This window comes from Jaculus jaculus, chromosome 1 (genome assembly GCF_020740685.1).
Source record: "Jaculus jaculus isolate mJacJac1 chromosome 1, mJacJac1.mat.Y.cur, whole genome shotgun sequence".
Taxonomy (NCBI): domain Eukaryota; kingdom Metazoa; phylum Chordata; class Mammalia; order Rodentia; family Dipodidae; genus Jaculus; species Jaculus jaculus.
In genome coordinates this window covers 194,511,424-194,536,227 of record NC_059102.1, presented here as the reverse complement: position 1 = coordinate 194,536,227, position 24,804 = coordinate 194,511,424, and the positions used below count along the sequence as shown (strand labels likewise).

The following is a 24,804-nucleotide window of genomic DNA, read 5'->3' as shown; positions in this document are numbered from 1 at the left end:
TGGAGGGGAAGGAAGGGATATGTGGAGGAATATCATCAAAGTACATATGAACCTGTATAGAAATGTCCTTATGTAACCAGGTACCATATACAATGAATATCCACCAATGAAATAAAATTAAGTGAGTAGAGTTGGTTTCAGACTATATATGTGTATGTGTGTGTGTGTGTGTGTGTGTGTGTGTGTGTGTGTGTGTACTTGTATGTATGTATGTGTGTGTGTATATATATACACATACATACATACATATATATATATACACATATACATATATACACACACACACACATATACATATATATATACATATTCAAAATACATACATGGATATATTAAAGCCAATTCAGAGGGTAGTTAATTTGTTTAAAATCTTCTGAGAATTCAAATAGAAAACAGTCATACTGGCATCAATTATCACTATTGTAGTAACTTGAAAATTTAGAGGCCTGGAGAGATTGCTTAGTGGTTAAAGCACTTGCCTACAAAGCCTAAGGATCCAGGTTCAATTCCCTAGTACTCACATGTACAAGGTGGCACATGCACCTGGAGTTTGTTTGCAGTAACTGTAGCATACCCATTCTCTCTATCTCTCTCTTAAGTAAATAAATAATTTAAGAATTTAGAGATATATACAGGTCAGGGTTTGCAGGTCTGTGCTCCCAGCTACTTTGTTGGCAAGGCAAGATCTTAAGTTTAAGAACTGCCTGGGATATAGAGTGAGTTCAAAGCCAACTTGGGCAATTGCTGAGATTCAGGCTCAAAATAAGTGTAAAAATACCTGCTAATGTAGCTCAGCACAAAAGTGATTGCATAGCATGTATGAGGCTCTAAGTTCAGTCACCAAAACCACAAAATTGTAATATTAATGCATTTCCTTCACTATGAAAAAATAAACATAAATGATTCTCATTGAAAGTCAGTGTTTTGTTTTATTTTTCAAAATATTTATTCATTTATTTGTGATCAGAAGACAGACACACAGATAGAAATAATTATAATGGAAATGAAAATGGGTACACAGAGTCTTTTGCCACTACAAAGTAACTCCAGAGGCCTGAGATACTTGTTTTGGTATTGGGAAATATTTGTAAAACACAGAAACTTAGATTTTTTTTTGAATGTTTTATTTTTTAATCAGTTATTATGTCACAAAGGTGAAATCTTCTTGTTTGAAATATCCATAATGTTTATTAGCACCATTTGTATTATGATATGTATAGTCATATTTTATTAAGCATAATTAGAATTTTATAAATCTCTAAATCAGTTAATTTCAACATGTGTTTTTCTCAGGTGATTTGCAATATAATTAACTTAGAGACTTACTACAAGTGCAGATATTGAGTCAGATCCTTAAACCTAATGGAATCAGAGTGTTATGGTAGAGTATGTTAACATCATCCCAGATGATTTACCTGTACATAAGGTATGACCTAGTTGAACAGTAGTGCCAGAATTTATCACCAAACTACATTTGGTATCTTCTGAGAGCAAATATGAATTTAACTTTCATTCATTCATAATTTACTTTTTGCTTGCATGTCACTGCATTTTGTATGAGCCTTCTCAGTAGTTGTCATATGTTCTTAAAAGCTTAGATGATAAAGTAGGCCACCAGTACAGTATTAACCTACATTAAAAATCCTGGATTAGGTGGGGAGTAGGAAAGAATAAGGTTATCATGGTAGTTTTAGTTTGGGCTTTCAAAGTGACCACTTGTACCACTATAAATCCCAATTTTTTCAGCAAACCCCAGCAATTACAGATCAGACCCAAGTATTGTGTATCAATCAGAAAAAACAAGATACTGCTTTAGAGAGGTTTAAATGCAAATTCAGCTATCTTAACCATCCATCTAAATATCCTTATTTTTCAGTCCTTCCTATATTTTAGCCTTCAAAAGCATAAAGGACGGAAGGGGCCCTAGGCTGCCTGAATTCAAATCTCCAGAACCCACTGTTAAATAGCTGTGTGTGGCTACATCAGTAATCCCAGTTCCATAGTAGAACAGTGACCAAGAAATCACTAAAGCTCAAAAAAATCTTCAAGTAATACTCCAGCTCAAACAAGAATGGGTGGAAGAACAATGGAGTAGGACACCTTATATTCTGTTCTGGCCACAGCAGGAGAGGGAACCCTGCTTCAGGCGAAGGCATAGAGCACCAATAAGAGCACACACATCACACACACATACCACATCACACTACAAGCAAGCAAACAAACAAACAAAAATAACGATCTAGGATTATTTCTTTAATAGGGTTTAAACTAAAATAGAACCTTGTTTTGATCAGTTGGATCATTCTCAATTAAAGAACACTAAGGCAACTATAATATAATTTACTCTATAAAGTAGAAGGGCCCTGTTTCTCTTCAAAGGAATCGAGCTTGTAAATTGGGTTTTCAAAGCAAAATGAGCCATTGTGCTGAACTGTTTGTGATCATCATGATTCCCATTTGGAATAATGTCACTTTTACATTCTGGGCAAATGGTGTGTTAAGTATTATATCTAAGTCAACTGGGAAAAACTAGAAAAGAACTTAAATGGAGCCCTGAATATCAAAAATTAAAATAACCTATGCTATTTCAGGAAGTTCTTCAATGTATGCATCCAATGTTAGCAAAGCCCCCAAGTAAGTAAAAGATCTCAAGTAAAGGGCTATATAGGATAGTACAGAACCCATACATTTCAAGTAGTTTGCTAATCTAGATAATTTGTCAAAATTTTATTTTAGCCAATATATAATTCTCTTTAAATGAATTTATTTAATTAATTATACAACTGAGACATTATGGCCATAGAGCTACTATTAAAATATAATGTTTTATATTTATTGCTTTGTTTTTTGAGTTCTTTGTAAATTTTAGATATTAAGGCTTTGCTAGAGGTATACTTGGTGAAGATTTTCTCCCATTATGTTGCTTGTCTGTACAGCAGCTTTTTAGTTTCCTGAGGTCCCAGTGGTTTGGTATTGATCTAATTTCCAGTGTTACTGGTATCTTATTCAGGAAGTCTTTCCCTATGCCTATATCATGGAGTATACTCCATGTTTTTTCTTCTAGTTGTTTTATAGTTTCAGGTCATATATTGAGGTCTTTAATCTATTTAGTGTTGACTTCTGTGCAGGGTGAGAGAAGTGGATCTAATTAAAATGGGGTAGAGGGCTGGAGGGAAGGCTTAGCAGTTAAGGCAAATGCCTGTGAAGCCTAAGAACACTGGTTTGAATCTCCAGGCCCCACTTATAGCCAGATGCAGAAGTGACACAAGCACACGATGTCACTTGAATGAAGTCTTTATTAGACCTGATGTCACAGAAGAAGAGGTAGTATAAGAGAATATTTCCAGCAGATACTGAATGAGCCTGAGCAGCTTCCTTATATACTAAGACAGGTGTTTGGACCAATAACAGGCATCCATACATTTGAACAAATCACAAGCACTAAAATTTATGCTTTGGATCAATCACAGCCTTGATACAGAAGGTTAGTAGTCCTGAGACCAAAGATAATTATTCCTCTTCTGACCAAGTTGGAAATGGTTTATGGAGGCTTGTGTTGCAAAATGTCTGGTACAAATCGACCTGGCTGGGGGCTGGGCCTGTAGGAACCAGGGAAATCTGCTACAATCTTGCATGGATGTCTCCAAATGTCAGTGTTCAAGTGTTCAAGATGACTTGTGCTGCCATAAGGGGCATCTGGCTGCATGTTAGACTAACAGTTCTTTTGGTACTGGTAACTGGGCAGGGAGAGGCAAATTGTCCACTACCCAATGTTTTGGAGAAAAAGAGAGGTTGATTTCTTACATACATAGCATGCATACATCAAAGTTAGTCATTTTATAGTATATCCCTACTAATTTTTATTACTGAAATTACAGGTCATTTTGGAACCTTGTAAGTAAACTCAAATGAGAAAATAATTTTCTCTAGGTTTTGTCACTCCAGAGTAGATTCTCTGGGGCAATTTCTAAAATTCTCTTTAGGTTTTCATATGCAATTTCTTGCTCCCAAATCTCAAAAGTATTGTCTTGCCAACAATGAACAAATAATGGCCATGTTATTAGCTTGTATACTGTAGAGTAACATAAAACTCATAGCTTAATATGCTTCTGATACAAAAGGTGCCAAGTTAGTAGGAAATCTTTCTCTTTCTCCTAATAAGAGTTCTATGAATTAGAATACTCTGAACTAAATCTCTTTTCCTGAATATACTCTGTAAGTACATGACTTAATATTTCAATCTTCCCATGAATTTATATATATAATATACACCATTACCAAGAATGACTGGCTAAACTGGTCATTCGAGAAACCTGAAATATCTTTATTGGATACATCAGATTTCAACTAAATTCTAGACTATAGATGAAAATGTAAATCATTGTAAGTTGATAGAAATTTAATTTTAGTCTTCATTTCAATGGTTAAGGAAATAAAATTTGGCAATTTGGAGAAGTTAAACATTTTATTAATAATGATAACATACTCATTCATGTTGGGTTTCTACTACCTCGCACAGTGAAACAAGCCATGCACAGAGCAAACAAGCATAGAGTAATTTAAAAACTGCTTCTGGCCAATCCACTTTAAGTCATGAGCTACAAGTGTAGAAAATGGCAACAACAAAAGCAGTCTAGTCTGGCTCTAAATGTCCATTAATGGGGAACAGAAAATTTTAAAATGTTTTTTTCTAAGTTAAATTCATATGTGGGTTACCAATACATATTACTAAGTGACTGAAGAACATCTTAGAAAATTTAATATATCAACTTTTAATTACACAAACAAAGAGAACAAAGTATTTTAAAGTGCTCAAGTACACATATTTTCTCAGATGTCCCTAATTCTTTAAACAAGTCTATTAATATTAAAATAGAGGAAAATCATTATAAATAATAAAATTTAACACAGCATTTAATATAACATATTTGTACAGCACACTCAAGAACCACATGTTCTTTCTTTATATATATAATCCATGTCTTTTGAAATAGGTTATTGCTTCATTTCAAGTCTGAAAACTCTTCAGGAACTCTTCATTCAACATCCTAAAAGTACCAATTGTTGTAGTAATCCTAAGTAATCCACTGAAGCATGTTCCCCAGAATTTTCTTGAACAGAAAACTTTTTATAGCTGCTTAATTACTACATTGAACTTGGAATCACAGATCACAAAAAAGCTGTCAAGACTCTCAGATTTTTACCCTCCAACTTATGAGAATACTTGCCCACATAGGGTGCAATCAACCCCCACACAGTATAAGCTTTTTTCATGCAGGGAAATGACAAGACAATTCATGAACTGACAAGTATGTATAATAATGAGACCAAACATTGTTGATTGAGTTCAAGCTAATAAATCCTTACAAACTTGCTTTTTATTTTCGTTACTACAACCTAAAGTATATCAATGTGGTAAAATAGCTATTATAATCTTATACTGCTAAATTCTAAATGGACTCTAACTTACACGTCTTAATGAACTTGTTTTGCTTTTTAAGGTTTCTTTAAATATTTCTGAGTGAATTAGAAATGGAGTATCTTCAAATTTGTGTTAAAGACATACATATGAAAGAAATGTGACTTTTTAAATACATAATCAAAATTTTCACTAAATTCCATTCTAATTGATTACTTTTAATTAACATAGTTTGAACGACGCTTATTTTGTTCTTGTCAGTATTTGCATACAAAGAACTAGATATTTGAAGAGGAGGACAAGAAAGATAATGTTTTCATGATTTACTTAATATACAATGTACTTTTCTTAGAAGAGATATATATATATGTGTGTATATATATATATATATATAGAATATATATATAAGAAATATATATATATCTTATATATTAGATATTTATATATATATCTTATATATATAAGAAATATATATATATTTATTATATATTATACATTACAATTTTAATAATTATATTTATATATTTATAATTATATATTATATATATTTATATATATTTATAATTATATATTATATATATTATATTTATATATTTATAATTATAATATTATTATATATTATATATATAAGAAATATATATATATATATATTTCTTAAGAGCACATTTCTCTTTTAATCAAAGCTTTCTTGTTTCAACCCTAAAGTTCAAATGATTTCAAAGAGGAGCAAAGTAATCTATGCTGAAGGGGCTCGCAGGCTCTCTGTAGACATCCATATAGTTAATAGCCTTAAAACTAGAACAATGTGTCTAGGCACAGGCATCACTTACATCCAGTGAAGTTCAGATACATGAATGTGGGTTTCTGCCAGCGCCTTGTAATAAACAGATGTGAGACTGTAAAACTCAGGGGATTAGCCCTAGATGCAGCATCTTGTGCTTAGCGCTGTGGGAGGCTCCGAACCTGGGTCTACAATGTCAGGGGCGGCTGGAGGCCCCTAGACAAGACGACAAAAGCATCCGAGAATCACCCTCCTGCAGCAGGACCCCGCAACCCCAGCGGCTCCTTACCTGGAGGAGGCTGCTGCTGCAGCTGCTGATAACCGAAGGCGCTTGAGGAACGACCGCGGAGAGCCCGGCCCACGCGCCGGCCCGCCCTTCCTCCTCCCGGCTCCCGGCTCCTTCCCCCGCCTCCCCGCCGGCTCAGGGGCCCGACGCGCTTTCTTTGGGTACCGCTCCGGTACTACACGTGACACCCACGCTAGTCACTGATTGGAGCACCTGCTCCTGGAAGGTGGAAATAGCGGGCGATCAGTGGAAACAAGACTAAGTGATGTGGTTACTTAGCAACCAGGCTGCTGTGCGGAAGAACGGGTTTCTAGGCAGGAGCATTAGGTCAGTGATGGAAAGGTGGGGGCGGGGCACCTGTGAGCCATGGGAGAGATCACTTGCTGCCGTTCCACACCGAGGGTGTACAGTCTCTAGGAACATGAGTCAAACCACAAGCAAATCACCTGAGGTCCTGCACTGGTCTTGACCCACTACCCAGACTGAGGTCAGAATGCTGTCTCTCTGGGTATTCCAGTAGTCTGTGGATGAGTTCTTTGATGAGATCATCCACCTGAAAGTAGTTCATGTATCTGCCCTCACAGTGTGCTAAACTGGTGTTTTCCCTGTGGAATCTGGCTGAATGAAAATGCTTGGTGCTGTTATTCATATTACATTATTCATATTGTTGAATTCTTGTCTACCTATGGCGCTTTCCAGCACAATCAAGAAAATAGACTTGCTTTCATATACTCCAAAACATTCACTCAGAGCGTAGCTCTCACTACAAAAGGAATATGACAGTTTATTTTAAGCAAAATATGCAATAACATGTTCACAAGGAAGTGGTTACTCAAACATTTTATAGTCAAAGAACAAGACTGACATCATGATTTTACTTCAATTCATTTTTCCCCTTGCCCTGATTTGGTTCCATGGTTTTCAACAGATTTGAACAATCACAGCCATATTTAGATCCTCAAAAGCTATACAATCTTATTTCTAAAGGAAAGGTCTTTTAATTCTAATTTTCACTCTTACTCAAAAAAAATTTGATGCGATGTTTTCATTTTCAAGGATAAAAAAATGTCAGTAATTCAGGCTGACTGACAATTTTAGAGCAATTATTGCTTCTTAACACTGTAAGTACATGGTGTTCTTTATCATTAGATTTAAAGACAGAGCCACACAACTCTAGTGAATTAATCTTCAAGGCTAAGCTTGTTCTGTAAGAGCTGTGGCATTGAAATGGTGATCAATGCAATTTCATGTGGCAAGGGCCTTTTTAGTGGCTAGCTTAAATTTAAAATAGCCAGAAAAAAAACTTCTTAGCAAACTTGTATGAAATAAGTACACACAGATCTGAAACTTTTACTATATGTAAAAACACTTAAAATTGAAATGCTTTTAACTAGTGATATAATTTTCAAGTACAATATAAGCTATATGTTATAAATTAATATAGCAACATATGAATATTAGTTTGTTTTACAATTTTACTAAAAATTCATAAGTTAATAATTATATAATATTTTAGATTTTATCTTTAACCCAATATTGAATAATTAACTTTGAGAGATAGCATACAAACAGGTTTCATTCTGTCATTTTCATACATACTTTTTTTCTTATTCTTGCCTTTCCTCCATTGCTCTCCACAGCCCCTCTTTTCTATTCTTGCTGGTCCCCTTTGCCCCCAAATAGTTCCTCTTTTGCTTTCATGTCACTCATTTTTTCCTTCCCTCATCTCCACAGCTCCTCTTATGAACCCCTTGTTAGTTTCAATACACACACACATACACACACATTAAAATGTAGGTTCCATATGTTAGAAAAAGCATGCTGTGCACTATTTGTATTTATATTTGTAGTTTTTAAATTTTTATTTTCAAGGTAGGGTTTCACTCTAGCCCAGGCTGTCCTAGAATTCACTACAGAGTCTCAGGGTGTCCTCAAACTCACAATGATCCTCCTACCTCTACCTCCCAAGTGCTGGGATTAAAGGCATGCACCAAAATACCCGGCTTGTTTTTGTTTTTTGTATTTCAAGGGAAGGTCTCTATCCCAGAATGGCCTTGAACTAGTCTCTGTCAGGCTGGCCTCAAATTCATGGTGATCCTCCTACCTCAGCCTCCTGTTGCTAAGATTAAATACATGCACCACCAATCCTAATCAGTATTTGTATTTCTGACTGCACTTTTTTTTAAAAAACATGATTTCTGGTTGTATCCATTTTCCTACAAAGATCACATTTCCTTTTTCCTTGTGGCTGAATAAACTTTTATTGTGTAGATGTATTACCTGTCCTTGGTCCATTCATCTGTTGATGGACATCTAATTCTAGAACAGAACTGATTGAATTCATTACTTAATTAATGAATATTAAAAACAGGCAACTTTTAAAAACTACACAAAATAGGATCTCCCAAAACAAACAAGACAGACTTCTATCAAAGCACTTGATTACTCACCAGAAGTTAATGGTAAGACCCTACTCCTGAAGACACCATACATTGTTGGCATGAACCATAGAGAGACCTGGTTGGAATCTAGAAGACAGCCTGTACCCAGACAATTAGCCCATCAAGTGCTGGAGGGCATTACATGAGCTACCAGGGGAAAGTGGCCAACATCTGTCCAAGCAACTCAAATCTAAGTGACTTAGAAGCAAATAACATGATGTGAAGCTAACACAAGTGTAATAGTGGCACACAACCATGGTGACTAACCAACTACTCTTGGATTGGTTAACAGATCCATTCAGTGGAAAGGAAACCATATCTGGAACTGGGAAACAAGTCAGAATCATGTCTGGATAATGATTCTGCTTTTCATTGTCAAGCTCCCATTAATCTTGGGCTATAAGAGGGTCTACACCCCTAAATTGTCTTTAAATTAATAATGGTTATCCCATTTAACTTGCACTGACTTCATTCTCCATTGGAGAATCTGTTTCTCATTTTCAGAATAGAAGCTGGACCTGAGGAGATAAGTGACCCAGCACACTTCACCCCAGACCCAGCTGAAACCATAGAGGAATTGGGAAAATGAGCAAAAGTGCTGCTTTCTTAGTGAATCTGATATCAGCTCAAGGGTGAAGGAGATAGACACTGAGGACACTCAGCACATACCAAAACAGAGATCCAGAGGCTCCTAAGTGCCTATCACTGACGTAGACTTAAAATGCTCCCAGCTTGGCTCAGGGAATTTTGCAGAAGAGGTGGGGGGGAGATTGTTAGAGCCACAAGTTGGGGCATGGCCCACAGTCCCCATGAGGTTGTCCTGCATCCCCAACAAGGAAGACCTCTTCAGAAAAGGGGCAGGGAGAAAGGAAAGGATGGTACCAACATGTGCTGTTTACATGCTAAATACATCCATATTTAATAAAAAGGAAAAAAGCTACACAAAATATTTAAATTTAATAAATTTTAATTTTCTTCCATATTCACTTTTTTTTCTTTGTTAAAATTATAGGTTACAATCAGTGTTTAATTTTCTCTTAGTATTTGATTGTTTCATTTTACTCAAATGTGACTACATTCAAATATATTATACAATTTTTTAATTTCCTGTCATTATTTTTAAATTTAAAAATGTTGGCACATATAGGTATAATTTCAGTCATTTTGATTGATACATAATTTAGATTATATAATCTTTTCTTTTATTGTCTTTTTTTTTTTTGAAGTAGGGTCTCACTGTAGCTTAGGCTGACCTTGAATTCACAATGTAGTCTCAGGGTGGTCTTGAACTTGTGGCCATCCTCCAACCTCTGCCTCCCAAGTGCTGGGATTAAAGGCATGTGCCACCACACCTGGCTAATACATAATTTAGTAATAATATAGTAGATATCATCACTATTATTTATTTGCTTGCTGAAATGTACGTGGACTTATCCATATAATAAAATACAACCAGCTTCACTGTATATGCATTGTTTTGATTATAAAGCAGAATTGCTGGATATATATACCATTGCTAAATTTTCCACTTATTGCAGCCAGAATAGGTGAATGCTTCAGGTTCACTCACTCCAGACCAGGCACAGTTATGGAGGAAGGGATTTATTGAAGCTTACAGATCCAGGGGAAGTTCCATAAGTGTCACAAGAAACTGGCCTGCCTTCACAGGACCAAGCAGAGAGAAAGAAGAGCACAAGCTACAAGGTCAAAAGCCACAGCACACTTCAGGAACTCCTGCTAGGCACACTTTGCATATCTTTAGATTGAAATCTGAAACCCACCACCACAATTTAAGATCCACCCAGTGACATTGCCTCCAGCCAGGTATCCAGCAGATGCAAACTACAAACAACTGAATATATTGGGGGCCATCTATTCTATTCAAACCACTCCAGAGAACAAGTGAATAGAGAATGGTGGCCAGCCCCATTCTGCTGTTTTGAGGCTGTGATGACCAAAGCATCTGAGATGGATATTTAAAGGAAGGACCAAACAGGGCAGATAATAGGGGAACTGAGAGGGGAATGGGGTGTAATAGGGCAATTTCCTTTGTTGACTTGTTTTCCCTTGTAGGACTCTTGGGTTTTGACTAGTTCTTGAGGACAGTGGGTTTGCATGACTACTGTGTCATGGTGACCATATCAGGTCGTGGTTTGAGAAGTTATTTATAACCCAAAAGAATTTCCTCCATGCTAAAGCCTGTTGCAGGGCCAGCATGTCCCAGTAATTTATGTGATTCTAATGATTGGTGGGACCCCAGACTTATTAACTGTTACAATATACACAATGAAATTCTGTCTAAACATAAAATTATGAACTTTTCAGGAAAACTGATGGAACTAGAAAAATTATATTGTGAGGTAACCCAGGTACAGAAAGAAAAATACTACATATTCTCTCTCATATGTGGATCCCAGTTTTAAATCTTTGTATATGTGTGTTTACTTTGGAATGAGACTGAAGATGCCCAAAGCTAAAAAGTGGCCCATAAGAAGTGATAAAGTGCTTCAATGAAGAGATTCAAGTGACATGAAAGTCAAAAAGATAATACTGGGTGTAAGGGACAGAAGTGGGAGCAAGAAGGAGGGAGATGGGGAGAGGACAGGGAGGAGAAGCCAAAACTAATTATTAATTATAAATAAAAATATTTAAAGCCAAATTTTATATCCTATATGTTTTACATTATGACCAAGTTGTTTTCAACCCAAGGATGAAAGATTGGGTAAGATAACATACACAAATCAACAAATCTAATAAGCAGACTTAAAGATAAAGAGTACATCATTGTTTCAATCCACATAGAAAAGGCATTTAATAAAGTCCAAAATGCCTTCATGATAAAAGACTAGACAGGAAGGAACAAATCTCAAAAAGATAAACATATGGATCCCAGACCCTAAGCTTCAGTAGTACTGCTCTTATTGCTGAATAATCTTCCCTCTTACAGAAAGAGGGAGAATATGGAGGTCTTGTTCAATCAGTATGGTATTTATTTCCTCATTTGTAAACCTTTTATGTATATAAAATGGAATCAAGCAGATGTTATAAGCAGTTCCAAGAAAAATCCAGTACCTCACAGATTTACATATTGTGTGAGGAAATTTTGACATGAATTTAAAATGGAGGCAAAAAAGTGTTTGCTGCATTATTATTATTTTATTTTTAAAACTAAGTTTATAGTCTTATATCCCCTCTAACCCAGACCCACTTTCCATAAGGGATTCCTCAGTGTGGTTGTTTACATTCACTATTGGGTAATTAAGGTCTCAGTCTATCTGTGTATGTGTGTGGGGGGGGTGCCTCAGAATATTTCTACCTACCCTGTGGCTCTTACAGTCTTCCTGCTTCCCTTTTCCACAATGATCCCCAAGCCTTAGTGGATCTGCGAGGAGTTTGGTTTAGTGCTGAATTCTCTGTAGCCTTTGGGTTTCTGATTCATTGCGTGTTAGTTAACCACAGTGTCTGTCACCATTCTCTAGAGCTGGTTGCTAAGCTAATACTGGAAGCAATACTTGTGTCTGCTTCTACGCAATATCTCACAGGGCCGTGGTAGAGGCTTCTTTCTGGAGTCTATGAGTTTCCTCTCCATGGGACTGTGACTTGATTTCTAGTACCAGATATGAGTTCTTTCCCACTGATCAAGCCTTACGTCCGACTGAAGAACAGTTGGTCACTATCAAAGTCTATGTGCCACTATTGCACAAGTATGCATTTTTTGCCTGTGTGGTTGATTTTATAGCTTTCAGGTTCCCCTGCTTCTTCATGCTATTGGTAAACATTGTTCCCATAGCACCTTCTATAACTATGATGGCTAGCCAGGAGGGAACTGGTTTTCTTTTTAGTTCTAGTGGGGTATTTTGATGTCCTGTGTCAGCAGTTTGTGGTGTCTTTAGAAGTAGGGTCTTACCTTTTAGCTCTGGCTGGTAATAAAGTGTTATGGAAAAGACCAGCATTGCTTTGGGCACTTCATGTTCTCCCTGGTAAACAGCTGACTGTGGAGGCTAACTCATTTCTGGGCCTGGGATTAACCAGCCAAAGCTTATGTTTTTAGGGTTAAGCTTTTTATTTTTATTTTTAATTTTTTACCTTCTACAGACTTACCCCACCATTTTATTTTTGGTTATATTTTGAAGAATGCTATTCAGAGGAGGGTTTATATGGAAGAGTCTTGTTGTCTTAAGATATGTGTAATTCCCCTCCTAACCCTCCATATCCCCTAACCCTCCAACATCCTCTCACCACCTATATTCTTTCTCTCACTTAGCCTGTTAAGTATTTTCTCCTCTCCTTCCTCCCTATTTCTTTTTCTGCTGGGCTCATTCTAGTTTTATGCCCACATTCCTGATGCTTACTACCATATGCTGTTTTGTTTTGTTGTTTTTGCAGCAAGAAGTAGAAGAGAGGGTAAAACCTTTATCTGAGAGGCCAGAGTTCATATATCTATCATTACCCTACAATTAAATACAAAACTGATTTGTAAAAATGAACAGCTGGAGTGTGATCTACAGTTGATGAATAGAATTCTATTGTGTTTCTAAGAGTTTGGGTTGGTGATATTTGTGTAACTAGATATGGATACACAGCACACTCCTAAGTTGGCAAATATGCACACTTTAACTTATGTTGAATTTATTGATTCCTTATAATTTGTGTTCATTACTTTTCTTTTTGCTGTGACCAAATACTTGAAAAACAACTTAGAGGAGAAATTTATTTTGTATCAAAGTTTGAGGGCATTGACTCCAACAAGTTAGGGAAGGAGATGATCACTTGCTCTTATCTGACTGGATCAGGAAATTGGGGCTGTGCTATTAAATCTCAAGGCCCATCTATGACTGATCCTTTTCCTCCAGGTTGTTCCCACCTTCCGAAGATTCCATTTCCTCCAACAGCCACCAGGTGGGGACCAAGTGGCCAATCACCTGAGTCTGGAGGGGATATTTTACATTTAAATTGTAACACAATATCAAATAGAAACTTACTGAAGGAGAGAGATATCTTCAGAATGCATGAGGGCTGAAATGACATTTGAAGTTTAGCTTAAGTATTGGCATGATTTGTAAATTAAAATCATTTAACAGCTATCAAGACATTCAAAGAAGATTTAAATCCAAGTATTTTCTATTGCTATTCCCAAATCTCTATTGTGAACCTTAATATGGACTCTAGCTAAGATCTTTTGGTGGGCACAAGGGATCAGGAATATGGGGGATGCACTATATTTAATGTTAAAAGAGCTAAATTCTTAATACTAAAAATTGTGGTTGGTCTTTACTTGGCCAAAATATGGAGCTTATAAAACAATGTTTCATATATTACCTGAACAATCCAGTTTTTTAAATGATTTTAAGTGAGAAACAATTTTAACTTGCCACTAGATGACACTATTGCCTTAGTAGAATTAACATAAAAGTTGATTTGTACTGGTAAATATGACGGAAATGCAAGTTCAGTCAGGATATGATGAATATTTAGCTCATTTATTTGATTCTGCTTACTTGTTCATAAATCTTCACTTAAACCAGCAATCAAGTAGAACTTGTTGATATTCCAACCTTGAAAGGATATAGTGATTACTGAAACCAATAATCATGGTAAATCAATATAATCTAAGCATTAATCTCTTCTGTTCCAAAGGTCATCTTTTTATAAAAGAATGTGTGAGAAGTGGGGTTTACATACCATAGCATCTGTATGATGGTCAGAAGAGTTATTGGTGCCCTACCTTTTTTGAGACAGATCTTTTGTTCCTGCAAGTGAGTCTGAGATCCAAGTCCCACCATGCTGGAATCACAGACATATAAACAACATTGCATCTGGCTTTAAATGGGTGCTGGGGAATTGAATTCAGGCAGGCTTTTAGAGCAAGTTCCTTTGTCCACTGAGCCCTCTCTCCACTGAACCATCCCCCTTCCACCCTTCCAAAAGACATCTTGTTTGGTACTATGTACACATGTAAAGCAGTAGGCTGTACCTGTGTCTGGTTGGTTGTCTATGTGGGCCATTCTCCCATTGCTTGCCACTCTAATAACCACTGACTGGAAAGCGAAGGAAGGGCACTCTGGTGGAATGGATCTCCTTCTACTTCTCCAGTAGCAAAGCACTCTTGACATACCTCTTAGTTATGCACCATTTTCCTTTATTGTCCACCCTATTCATCTTACTCCTGTTGCTATAAACCAGGTGTCTGTTTGGGGTTTGTGATGCTTTGATATGAAGTATTGATGTATTTTTTTTTTTCATGCAAAATATCTCAACCATTGTTGGGTGTGACCATCCTGTAAGTCAACTGCTGGCTTTGAATGTTGTTCCCTTCCACTTATTATATAACTATAAGACCATTTCATAGTAAAATCCACACCCACTGCTTAGGAGAATATTTCAGAAGTTTTTTTCTTTTAGCTACATGAACAGCATGTTGATGTTGAAGCAAATGTAAAGAAATTTTATTTCCATGGTTGGTCAGTGTAGAGAGCTGCATCAATAGATTCCTGGGGACTTGCCAGCTATGTAAACAGGACCTACTTACTTGCTTCATAAGAATCCTTAATAAGTAACTAAGATAACTTAGGTGAATACATATTTACCACAATTTGTTCACTTTATCAAGGCTATTTGTATTATTTTGTTGTTGTCACATATAAATACTAGAACAGGTTAAAATACCAAGCATGAATGGGGTAGTTGGAGATACCAAAACTTTGATTAATTATTTATCCATGCTATATGTGTCTAATTTAGGAAATCAACTATACCTGATATTTCCTAAATAAGACTAAAATTAAATAAAGATAATAACAAGTATGATCAACAAAGATTCCTTGAAAAGGTGATATTTGCTCAAAGATATGATGGAAAAATGGAGAATTATGGATGGGAATTAGGGGAGAAATATATTATAAAATTACAGGGGGGCTTCCTTCCTGCTGTGTGCTCACTGCTGGCTGTTGAAATGGGCAAGTTCATGAAACCCAGGAAAGTGGTGCTGGTTCTGGTTGGCTGCTACTCCGGACGCAAAGCCGTCATCATGAAGAATATTGATGATGACACCTCTGACCATACCTACAGCCATGCTCTGGTGGCTGGAATTGACCACTATCCATGCAAAGTGACAGTTGCCATGAACAAGAAGAAAATTGCCAAAAGATCAAAGATCAAGTCTTTTGTGAAGGTTTATAATTATAATCACCTCATAAACACAAAATATTGTGTGGATATCACATTGGACAAAACTGTTGTCAATAAAGATATCTTCAGAAACCCAGCTCTGAAATGTAAGGCCAGAGGTGAGGCCAAGGTCAAGTTCGAGGAGATATACAAGACAGTCAAGAACAAGTGGTTCTTACAGAAACTTTGGTTTTAGATGTGTGGTATTTTTCCCCATCATTAAAAATAAAACAATAAAAAAATTACAGGGGGGCTGGAGAGATAGCTTAGTGGTTAAACACTTGCCTGTGAGGCCTATAGACCCTGACTCAAGGCTCAATTCCCCAGGACCTACATAAGCCAGATGCACAAGGTAGCACATCTGGAGTTCCTTTGCAGTGGCTGGAGGCCCTGGAGCACCCATTCCTCTCTATTTATCTGCCTCTTTCTCTGTCTGTCACTCTCAAATAAATAAAAAATAAATAAAATAAACAAAAAAAATTACAGGAAGGTACCCAGATAAGAAGGTAAGTGTTTTAGGATTTTCTGTTAAATTATCATTCTTGTTATGGATTTCACAGTAAAGAATATCTTCTTACTACTTCCAATATGAACAAAATTTCCAGCAATTAAATCAGCACGATAATGTACATCTACAGTATAATTACAGAATATATTATAGTAGAAACTTTGTATGAAACATATGTCATCCCACATAAACAGAAAAAGAAATAAAAAATCTTAAAGATATCATTGACTAACAGTATTCACTTTCATATAATCATTGTCAAAAGTATATTCCCACCAGATGTCAGGGTTACCATAAGAAGGGTTCAAAGCAAACTGGACTTGAACCTTTATAAAATATATTTATACTGAAACTGTGACTAAAATCTCTTTGTTTCTTGTTATTTTCAAAAAGGAAGAGAGTTAGTGCCCAGATAATCAGTGCGTCTAGTGCCAGAAGGTGCTACATAGGCAACTGAGGAAAAATGACCAATATCTGTCCAAGCAACTCATGGTCTAACCTACTTAGCAGCAAATAACCTGTTGTGATGCTCACTCAAGTGCAATAGTGGCACACAGCCATGGTGGGAAACCAACTGCTCTTGATTTGGCTAACTGATCCCCTCAGTGATAGAGGACCCATAGCTGGAGCTGGGAAACAAGTCAGAACCATATCCAAACATAAGCCCGCTCTCCATTAACAAGCTACCTCCAATCATGGGCTACAAGAGGGCCTACACCTATTAAATTCTCTATAAAAAAGTAAGGGTTATCTCATTTGTCTGGTGCTAACTTACTCTCTGTTAGAGAATCTGCTTCTCTTTTTCAGATAGATGTAGATCCTAAGGAGAGAGCCAACCCATGATACCTGAAAAGGGCCCTGACTGAAACTAAGAACAATTGGCAAAACAAGTAAGGGTGCTGTTTTCTTGGTGAACTGAGTACCAGCACAAGGATGAAGGAGATTGACACAGAGAAAAATCAACTCCTACCAAATCAGAAAGCCAGAACCTCAGAGGCCCCCAACAACCCATCACTGAAGCAGACCAAAAATGAACCCAACATGGCTCAGGGAAATTTTGCAGAAGAGGAGGGCAGAAAGAATATCAGAGCCATATGTTGGGTCATGATATGCAGAGATATTTATCCTAACCATTGGTCTCTAATCCTGTTCTTATGTCAGTACCATGCTGATATTATTAGTATGGCTTTGTAACATAGCCTTAGATCAGGCATGGTGATGCCTCCAGAAGTTTCTTTTGCTGAGGATATGCCTGGACATGCGAGGCCTTCTGCCATTCCATAAGAATTTTGAGATCATTTTTTATATCTCTGTGAAGAACAATGTTGGGATTTTATTGGTACTCCATTAAATCTGTATATTGCCTTTGATAAGATTGCCATTTTCACAATGCTCATTCTGCCTATCCAGAAGCATGGAAAGTCCATTTTTTCAAGTACTCCTCAATTTCTTTCTTGAGTGCTTTTATATTTTCATTATATAGGTCTTTCACGTCCTTGGTTAATGTTATTCAAAGTTTTTTATTGAAAATGGGGCAATATTGCTCATTTCTTTCTCTGTATCTTTGTTTTTTTGCATATAGAAAGGCTACTGATTTTTGCATGCTGATTTTGCATCCTGATACTTTGCTGAAGGAGTTAATCATCTTTAAGAGTTTTGAGATGGAGGTTCTCAGATCTTTTATGTATGGAATCATGCCATCTGTGAATAGAGCTAAATTAACTTCTTCCTTTCCAATTTTTATCCATTTTGTTTTTTTCTCCTGTCCTATTGCTTGATCTAGGACTTCCAGTACTATGTGGAAGAATAGAGGTGAGCGTGGATACTCCTGTCTTGTTCCTGATCTCAATGGTAATTCCTTCAGTCTCTCTCCATTAAGTATTATTTGGGCTTTAGGAGAATTATATGTAGCCTTTATTTTGTTGAGATACAAATCATCCATACCTATTCTCTCCAATGTTTTAATCATGAAGTGATGTTATATTTTGCCAGAGGCCTTTTCTGCATCTATTGAAATAATCATGTGGTTTTTGTGTTTAAGCTCATTAATGTGGTATATTACATTGACAGATTTCCATATGTCGAACCCCCTCCCCTACCCCTGCATTCCTGGGATGAAGCCCACTTGATCAAGGTGGATTTTGTTTTTGATGTGTTGTTGGATTCGGTTTGTGAGGATTTTGTTCATAATCTTTGAGTCTACATTCACTGGGGAAATAGGCCTAAGGTTTTCTTTTCTTGTGGGATCTCTGTCTGGTTTTGGTATTAGGGTGATAGTATCTTCATAGAAGGAGTTGCCACACTTTCTATGTTCTCCGATTGTGTGGCACAGTTTGAGAAAAGTTGGTTTCAGTTCTTCCATGAAGGTTTGACAGAATTCAGCTGAGAAGCCATCTGGTCCTGGACTCTTCTTTTTGGGAAGGTTTTTGATTACCTTTTCAATCTTGCAGGGTGTGATATCTTTGTTTTGGAGATTAATCTGCTCTGACTTTAGCTTTGGTAGGTGGTATGTGTCTAGGAATTCATCCATTTCCTCCATATTATCCCGTTTTGTGGAGTAGAGGTTTTTGCAATAAGTACTGATGATTCTCCCAATTTCACTTATGTCTTTTGTGATCTTTCCTTTTTCATTTCTAATTTTGTTAACTTGAACCTTGATCAAATTGGCCATGGGTTTATCAATCTTGTTTATTTCTTCAAAAAAACTAGCTCCGGGCTGGAGAGATGGCTTAGCGATTAAGCGCTTGCCTATGAAGCCTCAGGACCCAGGTTCAAGGCTCGATTCCCCAGGACCCACGTTAGCCAGATGCACAAGGGGGCACATGCATCTGGAGTTCGTTTGCAGTGGCTGGAGGCCCTGGCGCGCCCATTCTCTCTCTCTCTCTGCCTCTTTGTCTGTTGCTCTCAAATAAATAAATAAAAATAACAACAACAACAAAAATACTAACTCCATGTTTCACCAATTTTCTTAATTTTTTATTAGTTTTCAATTCCTTAATTTCTGCTCTGATCTTAATTATTTTTTTCCATCTGGAGTTTTCAGGGTTGGATCTTCTTGTTTTTCCAGTGCCTTTAGGTAGATGGTTAGGTTATTGATTTGGGATCTCTTTGTCTTTGTTATGAAGGCATTTAGTGCTATGAACTTTCCCTTGAGGATTGCCTTCATTGTGTTCCCTAAATTTTGGTGCACTGTCTTCTCTTTGTCATTCATTTCTAGAAATTTTGGAGTTTTGGTTTTTTTATTTTGTCCACTACTGATTTATTGTTTAAAAGTGTGTTGTTCAGTTTCCAGTGGGTGATGGGATTCCTGGTGTATCTTTTGCTGTTAATTTCTAGCAATAAAGCATTGTGATCTGATATCATGCAAGAAATTTTATCAATCTTTCTAAATATATGGAGGCAGGCTTTATGACCCATCATATGATCTGTTTTAGAGAAGGTTACATGGGCTGCTGAGAAGAATGTATAATCTGTGGATTTGGAGTAGAATGTTCTGTAGATGTCCATTAGGTCTAATTGATCTATAGTGTTGTTGAGCTCTCTCACTTCCCTGTTAATTTTCTGTTTGGATGATCTATCTATTGCTGATAGTGGAGTATTGAAGTCCCCAACTATGATGATGTTGGTGGTTATTTCTATTTGTTGTCAAGTAGTTTTTGTTTTATGAATTGTGGTACACCCTTGTTTGGTGCATAAAGATTGATGATTATGATATCCTGTTGTTGGATAATTCCCTTGATAAGTAAAAATTGCCCTTCTTTGTCTTTTTTGATTACTTTTGGTTTGAAGTCTATTTTGTCTGATATCAGTATAGCTACATCTGCTTGTTTATTTCTGTTTGCTTAGAATTTTATTGCCTACCATTTCATGCTGAGGAGGTGTCTGTCTTTATTGCTGATGTGGGTTTCTTGAAGACAACAGATTGAGGGGTTCTCAATTTCTGATCCACCCTGTTAGCTTATGTCTCTTGATGGGTGTATTAAGGCCATTTAAGGTAACTACTGTGAGGGTTGATTTGAACCCTTCTATATTGTGTTGGTTTATGTGGTTTGGTTTTTTTCTTGTATTTTGTATTTTTTTTGGTACCTTCTCTGAGTTTGGTTATTGTGATCTGCTTGTAAGCATTTGATGTTGGTTATTTGATTCTTCTGTGCGGACAATTTTCTGAAATACTCTCTGCAGGTTTGACTTTGTTTCCATATAGTTTAAAGCTGCGTTTTATTGTGGTTTTTCTTTTACCATATACAATGAGGGATACTTTTGCTGGGTAAAATAGTTTGGGTTGGAAGCCATAGATTCTTAGACTTTGCAATGTTCCAATCCAGGCCCTTCTGGCTTTCAGGGTTTGAAGTAATTCTGATGAGGTTACCTTTATATGTAATGTGTTGTTTTTCCCTAGCTGCTTTTAGGACTTTCTCTTTGGTATCAATGTTTAGAGTCTTAATGATAATATGTCTTGGAGAGTTTCTCCTTTGGTCCAGTATGTTTGGAGTTCTGTTAGCTTCTTGTAACTTGATGGGACTTCCTTTTGAGAGAGTAGGAAAGTTTTCTTTGATAATTTTGTTGAATAAGTTTTCCATGCCTTTGGTCTGAATTTCTTCCCCTTCTGGTATTCTCATGATCTGAATGCTGGAGCATTTAAGGGTATCCCACAGTTCCCTCATGTTCTGTTCACAGAAATTTTTGAACTTAATGAAACATTTGGACTCATTAACTGTTACTTCTGTTTTGTCTTCCAGTTCTGAGTTTCCATCCTCCACATGGCTGACTTTATTCTTGAGAGTTTCTGTAGAGTTTTTGGACTTGTTCAATTTGGTTTGTATATTATACCACTTTTTAAAAAATTTGATTTATTAGTTTTCTTTTCATCAAATACAGGCAGTTTGGTACCATTGTTTAGGCTCATCTATGATCTACCCCCTCCCATTAGACCCTCCTTGTTGATGTAAATGGGTCGTGCATTGTGGAGTTAGTCCCCAGTTATTGGTATGATAAATGTCTCTGCAAATCATGACCCAACATGTGACTCTGACATTCTTTCCGCCCCTCTACCACTTTTTAATGTATAGTTTCCATCTCTCTGCCAAGTTCCCTTTCAACATCATTTTCTGATTTTCTTAATGCTTCTTAGAATTCATCCTTGCATTTCTCTATGTCTCCATTGAGGTTAGCCAGCTGGCTATTGAGGTCCTCTTTATTTTCTGCTCTCCTTCAGATCATTTAACTGTCTTTGAAACCCTTCCTGGTTCTTATCTATTAAGTCTAATCTAGCAAGGACAGCATTCATATGAATATTGTCCCTTTGTTGCTTTCCTGCATGTTCTGCTATTTATTTGGTCAGGGTTGCATAGCTTACATCTTCATTTTGTGGTTCTGATCCTAATGTCTCTTCCGTGTTTTGGTTAGAGACATCCATTGTGGGATTGGGAGATCTTATTGGATTTACTTGAATTTGATTTTTCATTGTGCATTTGATTTGTGCTATGGTCTGCCCATCATATTGTAGGAGTCTTATTTAATTTAGGAGAAAGCTACAGTCTACCCTTAAAGTGTTTTCAGTGATTGTTTAGTTTTATATTTGCTTCCACTTGGTTTCTGGTGGCAATTGGGCCTGCCTGCTCAGAGGGAAGCAGCCTGTGAAGCTCTGGTGGGATCTCAGGGACCTGATGTAGTGGCTTATTGTTCCATGATTGGGGGTATGGGACTGCATGGTCAGGTGACTCAAGGGGACAGAGGGTAGAGAGGAATGGGACAAAGCAGACTGGTGTTGTGGTTAGGTTCCAGAAGCAGGAAGATGGGAATGTGTAGTGGCTCCACAGTTCTGAAGGGTGAAGGGATGGGACAGCAGGTCTCTTGAGACCCTGTAGCAGGAGGTGAATGGGATTTCCAGGTCTTGTGACAGGGCATCTTGGGGATATGGGACTGCTTTGGGTCAAGTGGCACATGGGTGGGGGAGCGGGGGAGAGTTCTGTGGTGGGAGCTCCTAGGGAGGGGGGAATTCTAGCCTGCTGACCTGGATCCATGCACAGAGGGGTAGTAGCATGTGGAGGTCCCTGGGGTGGTGGCCAGTGGAGTGCTAGCCTCTTGACTTGCATTGGCACATTGGGTGGTGGGTGGCAGCAAGTGAGACAGTGGTCCGGGGTGGAGGTCCCCTGGAGGAACACAAGCCTGCTTGCTTGGGTACACACACGGGAATGGGGTGGGGGCTGTGGAGTTCTCCTGTGGATCTCTGTGGTGGCAGGGATGCCTTGTTGGGTGACGCTAGCTTGCTTGTCTGGGTCCACACATGGGGGTGGGGGCAGCTGTGAGTGGGATGGCATTTGCGAGTCTGGAGGCACAGGTGGAGCTATGCTGGCCTCCTGGCTTGGATATGTGCACGGAGGTAGGGGGCATCAGCAAGTGGGATGGCATTGCCAAGCAAGGGGGCACACATGGAGCTATGCTGGCTTGCTGGCCTGGGTCCCCTTGCCTGTCGTTATTAGGAGTAGTCTGCAGTTGAGACTATGTCTAGGATGGTTGCTTGAGGGGCTGGGGGACTGGTGGGCTACTCGACAGCCTGGGAATCAGCCAAGTCCCTTCTTTGCCCCTCTGCGCCCTCCCACTGGAGGTCTATTAGAGTTTGTTATCCCCTAGCAGATCCAACGAACCCTCAATGTCCTGCCTTTCCTTCCCCTGGAGGTGCAGTGTGGTTAGGCAGGCACCATCTTGACCAGAAGTCCTTGAAAAGAAGTTTTGTCAGGAGCTATTGTCCCTAACTAACAAGAAACTGAGAGGAAGACTCTCATGTGACAAAAGACTATCATATTGGAAAGGGCAATAACTTCTAAAATGCTGTCATTTCTATTTATATCATACCCATATATCAGAATTATTGCTTCAGAAAGTTTTGGATAATAATCCATCTATTTTTATTTCTGTAGGACTAAGATATTCCAGATAAGAGCAAGAAAGGGGATAAAAAAGAGGAAGAACCATGTAGTAGACAACTTCATGTTGCTGGGATGCATTTCCAAACTAGGCACAGTTTATAGGAGGAATGGACTTTATTTGAAGCTTACAGAAGCAAGGGAAGTTCCACAATGAGTGAAGAAGCTGGCCCCCTTTCACAAGTGCACACACAGAAGTGCCACCACTATCACCATAACGAAGCGCACAGCAGAAAACCCAGACAGAGCTTAAATACTCTACATATCTTGGGCTGGATATTTTGCCCCTAAACACAGCGTAGGGCTGGACCCCAGGATCTTCCCATAGTGACGACTCTTTGAGCCAGGAAGCCAGAAAGGCAAGAAGCTCTAATAAAAGCAAATCTATTGGAGGACATCCATTCAAAGTACCACAAATCACATAAGCGCAAACGTGTGAAGAGCAGGTATGCTGCCTGTGTAATTGATATGAAAAGATGAAGAGCATTACAATTTTTTAACGAAATAAAATGTTTTAAAGTAAATCATTCAGGCTTCCTTTATCATTTCATTTAATTAAAATATTTGGAAAGTAAGGAAACTTTGTAATGACACTAGGTTTCTCTCAGTAGACAACCCGTTCTTACCAAATCCTCTTATATTTCCAGAAATCCACAAGCTGATTTTGGTATAACACTTATCACACTGATGTAGAGTTATCTTTCAGTGTGACCATTAAACTCTGACATGATTGAACCCAGAAAATTAGTCTTTTCTAGTTTATTATCTCACAGACCTAAGTCACAGTCATTAGTCAAGAATCTAGAAAAATAAAGAATGAATAAATGAATATGACAGTATGGGGTCAGTACAGATTAAAAGCAATGCACTCTACTCAACATTTTCAAAATTAGAAAGGGGTTACTCTAGTTCTACTACTGTATGTTCTACTGTAATCATATAATTTTATAAAATTAAATCTTCCAGGTCTTTTCTTCAAAAAAAAAACAAAACACCTCTACCAATTATTTCTGAGTGGACCTGAATATATGCATGAAAATACCATGAGATGGATTTAGGAATTACCAATATAAAATTCATTAGCCTTTATTTATTCAATATTTTTAAAATGTCTGGTAACTTAGGGGATGGTCATTCCTGAGAACAGCTGTAATTATTTTATGTCAACAATACTAACTCATTAACCAACCATGTCCAAACATATTCCACAAAACTGGAGCATTTTCGACTTGCCTCTTCTTAAAGTACATGTATAGTATTAACCTGATTTTGCCCA

The 24,804-nt window shown here is 37.4% G+C and overlaps 2 protein-coding genes across 6 annotated transcripts in view; one reads left to right on the top strand and one right to left on the bottom strand.

Moving 5' to 3' along the window:
- The window catches only part of Wdr17 (WD repeat domain 17), a 139,142-nt gene extending 132,556 nt beyond the window's left edge, over window positions 1-6,586 (bottom strand). For 4 of the 5 annotated variants that reach the window (XM_045155904.1, XM_045155912.1, XM_045155927.1 and 1 more), the window contains exon 1: window positions 6,490-6,586. The gene's annotated coding sequence lies outside the window, so the exon portion shown is untranslated. The remainder of the gene's footprint in view (window positions 1-6,489) is intronic. The other variant, XM_045155921.1, reaches the window with a different exon arrangement.
- A 9,293-nt stretch (window positions 6,587-15,879) lies between these two features.
- On the top strand, window positions 15,880-16,290 carry LOC101610813 (60S ribosomal protein L27-like). Its single transcript, XM_045141836.1, has one exon. The coding sequence runs from the start codon at window positions 15,880-15,882 to the stop codon at window positions 16,288-16,290; it is 411 nt and encodes a 136-aa protein (XP_044997771.1).
- Window positions 16,291-24,804: the final 8,514 nt, after the last annotated feature.

Bases quoted from the DNA above. Each gene is read 5' to 3' on its own strand.
- LOC101610813 (XM_045141836.1), top strand. From the start codon at position 15,880: ATGGGCAAGTTCATGAAACCCAGGAAAGTGGTGCTGGTTCTGGTTGGC.